Source organism: Pteropus vampyrus, unplaced genomic scaffold (assembly GCF_000151845.1).
Source record: "Pteropus vampyrus isolate Shadow unplaced genomic scaffold, Pvam_2.0 Scaffold45, whole genome shotgun sequence".
NCBI lineage: Eukaryota > Metazoa > Chordata > Mammalia > Chiroptera > Pteropodidae > Pteropus > Pteropus vampyrus.
In genome coordinates, this window is record NW_011888826.1 from 7,565,335 (window position 1) to 7,571,291 (window position 5,957).

At 37.9% G+C, this 5,957-nt stretch overlaps 1 protein-coding gene across 2 annotated transcripts in view; it reads right to left on the reverse strand.

Moving 5' to 3' along the window:
- Positions 1 to 5,957, reverse strand: part of ASPH (aspartate beta-hydroxylase) — a 187,196-nt gene that overhangs the window by 114,525 nt on the left and 66,714 nt on the right. For both annotated transcript variants that reach the window (XM_023530068.1, XM_023530067.1), the window contains exons 7-10: positions 5,518 to 5,550; positions 4,506 to 4,562; positions 3,963 to 4,013; positions 3,481 to 3,513 (exon numbers count right to left, since the gene is read on the reverse strand). In XM_023530068.1, coding sequence (XP_023385836.1) covers positions 3,481 to 3,513; positions 3,963 to 4,013; positions 4,506 to 4,562; positions 5,518 to 5,550 — 174 coding nt within the window. The remainder of the gene's footprint in view (positions 1 to 3,480; positions 3,514 to 3,962; positions 4,014 to 4,505; positions 4,563 to 5,517; positions 5,551 to 5,957) is intronic.

The window sequence follows — 5,957 nt, forward strand, 5'->3', positions numbered from 1 at the left end:
CTTCGCTTCCTCCCCTCAACCCACTCCGGCCTGCCAGCCCTGACCACATTCTGAAAAAGGCTCCTAAGACCAATGAGCACCTCATGTTTTTAAGTAGAGTTTCAGATGAACAATACAGCGATTCAGCATTTATATACCTTACGAAGTGATCATCCTGATAAATCTACTAACCATCTGTCACCTGACAAAGTTACTGCGATATCACTGACCACGTTCCCTGCGCTGTACGTTACATCCCTGTGACTTACTGGTTGTATAACTGGAAGTCTGTACCTCTCATTCTCCTTCGCTTTTTCCACCCATCCCCGCAGGCCCCTCCCCTCTGTGTCTATGCGTCTGGTTCTGAGGAGACGGGCACCTCAACTAACGTAGTGGACACATTCCATCTAGTCCACATGTGATCTCTTCGTGGCTCCTTCCTTTTCAAACGCTGCTGCACTTGGACTTCAACATGACCACATTCTCCTTTCACTCCTTGGTTTTTCCTTCTCAATAGTCCTTATCATTTCATCCTTTTCTTACCAGGCATTAAAGGTTGCCTTTCATCCAAGTCCAGCCACAGAATCTCCTCTCTTCCCACCCTATCCTCTCTCCATAAGTCAGCTCTGTCATTGGCTTCAATTACCACATATATGCTCACAATTCTCAAGCTCACGACCATGAATCAGAATTCTCTTCTGAGATCCAAACATCTATCTATCGGCTTGTTAGGTTTCCCCCGTTGGATGTCTCAACATGAACTATCGACACGTACAGACTGGACCATCTGGGCTAGTTCCCGTTTCCCACCTTTGTCTGTCTTAGGAAAAGAGCATCACCACCTATCGAGTGCATAAGGCACAACAGTAGACGTGGTCCCTGACACCTTGCTCTCTCTCCCCAGCGATATCTGCACATCAAGCCCTGTTGATTTTATCTTTCAATATTTCTCAACGCTGTCTACTTCCCTTCACCTTCAGTGCCACCACCTTGGTTTACACTGTTTTCATTTCTGTCCAACTCTGTCCATTGAAAACAGTTCTTGCCAAGGTCACCGAGAGGCTCCTGTAGTACGAGATCAGATGCATGTTTTTACTTGCCCTGCGTGGGGTCTCGGCAGCATGGGACTCTGCTGAACATCCCTTTCTTGAAAGTCATCTCCTTTGACTCCTCATCTGGCAGAGATGTGGCTCAGGCAAGATCAGATTGGATAACTGCAGTAACTCAGCTGGTCTCCCCCTAACTACTCTTGTCTCTCTCCGTGTATTTGCTCCAGGTTAGACCAATCTTTACGAAATGCAGACCTGGTTTTTCAGTGCCTGAAACAGTGCCCTCGGGTGAAGGTGAACACCCTCGACCTACCTACAGGCACGCTCTGGACTGGGACCACCTCACAATCTCAGGCCGTGACTCTTACTCTCGGCACTCCAGACACACCTGCCACCTTACCGGCTTCCGACTGCGTTTCAGCCACCTTCCCCCTTGCCTCGCCAAGTGCTCTCATCCGCTCGGTTTCAGGGAAGGCTTGCCTGGAGCAGGGACTAGGTGGGGTCACTTTCCTATTTTCTCTTGTCACACACAGCGCTCGTTCTCACCTGCACTTAGCACAACTGTAACTGAACACTAAACTGAAACTATTTGTGTAATTTCTACTCTCCTGTTAAAATATAAGGTCCAAGGGAATGGAGACCATCTGTGTGCTCGTCACTAGAACTATTACAGATACTTAGTACATATGTAGTGTATGAATAAATAAATCAATCAGATGGTAAGACTGTATTATTATTCCCCAGGTGTATCCAATGTAGGCTTGATGCTTTTTCAGATTTTTTTTTTTATGTGGAAAGCTGGTTCCATCCATAGATTTAGTATGCCATATGTTTTCTAGGTTCTAGAGTTCAGGGATTTAATTACAGAATATATTCTCTTTTCCCACTAAAAATGGTTTTTTTCTACCCTACTTATAGTTTCACTTGTATACAGTCGCTTGGTTTCCCTAGTTTTGGAATTCCCTAGTGAATTCCACAAAAGTGTCTTCTTAACATAGTGAATAATCCTGAGCTCTATTAGATCTGTTTAGTTTGAAAAAGCTTATGCTCTGCAGTCAGATAATCCAAAGTATCTCACTAAAGCTTAACGACTCTTTTGGTCATATTTATTATTCTTTGTTAACATTTTAAATTATATTTTTATGACATTCTGCCTATGAAAATTCATTTTTACAATACCTTTTTAGCATGGTGTCTTATTTTATACTTCTTTCAAGTTTAATTTTGAAGTTTCTAGACCTAGTCTGCAAATTGCATTCCAAACATGTTCTTTCCAGTTTTGAAGAAAACACTTAAATGACTGTTAGAAATCAGTAAAGTATGTCAAATCCTACGTCTACATGCAACCTTTTAGTTTCTGAGTTCCAATTTTCTCCTTCAAATTCATAATTGAAAAGAAAATCTAAATGTAATCATAGTGGCCATGTTATTTAATTTCTTATAAAAATATGAGTCCAATTTAGAATTCTTCCAATGGTGTCATTCACATCCCAGTAGAAAGAGCCTCTGTGGATGGTGATTTTGGTAGGGTCTCAAATCTTAAATATACACACTTAATAAATTAGCTTATCAGATGTACACACAGCCATTTCTAATTTTCTTCAATTGACATTCGCCAGCTATCGTGAGAATACAAATTTGCTGAAAGCAGACTCTATAATATGTTCATATTTGAATGTTTAGCCCTAAAACCTAAAACTACATAGAAAGTCCTCCATATTTGACTCAAGCACTATATGTTTATTGACCTTTCTTGCTTCACACACGAAGTTCTACTTGACTGACTTGTTCTACTTGTCATCTTTGAAGATATTGGAATACAAAGGATATACCACTGGCTCTATCATTTGTTAGAACTGGTTACATTTTCTGAACCTTATTTCTCTCATCTTGGAAGTAGCAAAAATATAATCTACTTCGTGGCATTTAATAAAACAGCATGTAAAGTGCTTGGGCAACGAGAGAGCTATCATTGCCTAAATCTGCATCTAAGACGACTCATGCCATCGAGCTGCTGGAACTATTTTCTCCATGCTGCCTTTAAGCCTGGAATGAACCTCTTCTGCACCTTTCTCCATGCTGGTGGATCAGTCCCCGGTACTTAAGAGTGAGACTGATTTGTCAAAGCAGCAAGAGTAGTTAAATTCTGACTAAGGTAGTTTAATAAGTACAATACTTATTTTAGTCAAGACAGAGCTATGACTATAACATAATGAGATAAGTTTTCTTGAATAATTTTAACTGCTTCCTAAAGCAACTTAAAAGAATTTAAGAAATTCTTAAGGCAATGGCAGAACCACTGAAATAGGTAATTATTTGAAAACTATCATTCATTTGGATGTTTTGAGTTATGGTTTTATGGCTTAAAACAATACTCTCTATCCTATACAATCAAACCATGAGTAGATTTTAAAACAAGCAGGTGGCTTAATGTTAAGAAGCATTTTCAAACCTTTTTGATCATAGTCTTGATATGTTACATCATCTGCAAAAAAGAGAATAAAACCAAAGAATTAAATGAGTCATTCTGTGTAACTGCTTGGCTAAAAACACAACTTAATCTCAAAAACAGAATTCTATTTCTTTAAATATTATTATCTGCAGAGTCAGTGAAAAATGCCTCTGCCCAAAAACAACTAGAGAAAAGGACAGGTAACTTATTTTCATATAAATTTCTGCAACTGGCATACAGCTAGATATGCAGAAGTAGAGTTAGGAAGTAATATCCTGTTTTGTTGTGGAGCCAGTGGTAGATGAGGTGAAATATGAAAGCTTAATATTCTTTTAATAATCTCATTTTGTTACAAAGCAAAACATCTTACATTAGGTGTTAAAATTGTCTCCTTTGAAAGAAAAATCACCATGTTAACATAGCATTGCAACTATAAAGCCTCTAAGTAATGTATAAAATCTAACAGAACGTTCATCGAATACCTGCATCAGGATAAATTCTCTCATCATCATCTATTACTGGTTCAATGGAATCTAAAAGGAAAAAAATGTACATCTTTTGTCAAACATGAAAAAAAACCAAACATATCACTAGACATCATTCTCAACTATTTATGAATTAATTCTAATCTTCAAAACCATGTAAGATATCATCTTTATCACTTAATAAAATTTAAGATAAAGTTCCATAATTTTCTAATTCAAAAGATAAGAAGAAGGAACAGTACTAGGATTCGAACCTAATTTCACTCTAATCTGTCATTCTGTCTCATTAACTTCCAAACACTCTTTTGCGTATCTGACCTACAAAGACCAACAGCTCCATGGCGATTTGAGAAACATATCTCCTTTTTTCCTCATTTCTCCATATAATATTAAAGTACATTCAGAAATTTCTGCAACTATCTGGGCAACCAAAAATGACTAGAAGTATTACAAAGAGTACTCTGTTGAATCAGAATGAAGCATTACTCTGGATTAAAACGGCCTTGGTCAATGCTTCGAATGGAAACATGTATCACAAACCTGGATTTTCCTGTTCGTACGTCGTCTCTTCCATATCCTGATTATCGGCCTGTGAAGCTATATATTAGGAAACAATTAGGAAATTACAAATATAACTCAAATAAGGATTACATTTGATATTCAAAATAGGAAAACACAATTTCTAGTATTAATAGCGATGTATGAAATCAAACCATAATGATGCTCAAACTCACATTCATTCATGAACAGATAGGTACTACCTATGCTAAACGCCTAATACGAAGATGAGTAAGACAGTCCCCATCGCAATGGATTTATCATCGAACCACAAAACAGTGGAGCGGTAGTCTTATTTAGGTTATGCAAATGCAACTATGTTCAGCAAAACAAAAATGGATGGAGAGACAGAGACAGACAGCGACAGCAGTGCTGGGAGCCGGCCCTCCTCCCTCCCACGCAGCAAGCACCTGCCTGGGAGCCTGAGTGAGGACACACGCTTCTCAGCCCCTCACTTGGTCTCAATACCTGAGCGCCCCCAGACTGCAATATAATTCTAGTGTTTACAGGCGCATATTGTCGAGGCGACTGTATATGCCCTGATGCCAGCCAACAATATCGCATGGTCCTCAAGCACAGAAAGAGGGATCTACTCCAACAGTGGCCAACAACACAGGCTTTCTGAAAGATGATGTGTCTGTCTACAGCGTGGCAATAACATCTGGGGATGTGTGACATGGAACAACACACAATTCTGACCTTTTACTGACTCTGTAATTTAAGACTACAAAACATGCAATTCTACAGTATCGTTTGACCTAGTAATCCCACTACTGGGAATTTAAATTCAGGAAATAGATTTCAAAAACACAAAAATATAACATAATATATATAATATATAGAAGGATTATTAACTGTATATTACAGATATTTGATATAGTGTAAAATATTATTACTAATAAATAATCATGCTTTCTCTCTCACTCTCAATGTCCTTTTATAGGAAAAGATCAATTCTAATTTAAAAAGGAAGGATATTAAATTAAAACCTCACCTGGCTCTTCTACATGGTAAGTATTTTCAGTTTCTGGAAAAAAAGAACATGAAATCAATGTTACTACTTTCATAAAATAGTAGGTACATATACTGCATATGTATATTCTGAATCTATGCTCATCGTTGATTTTATTTTGAAAGCAAATAACTACTAAAATAAAACATGAATTGATCAATTAACTGTCTGCTGAACACTACCTCTCACTGGAACTACACTTAGAAATACTTCACGTGTTCTCTCATTTGATCCGCTCAACTACCCCACAAGGCTGACAAATACCATAACCTGAGCTCGAGAGAGAGGATGAGTCAGACAGACTAACATGTTTTCTTTCATGACTCTTTAGAAATGAAACGTCTATCTTAAATAAACAGGGTTTTATCAGTATTCATTCTAAATGTAAAATTAGATCATTTATATATTTTAAATAAAATGAC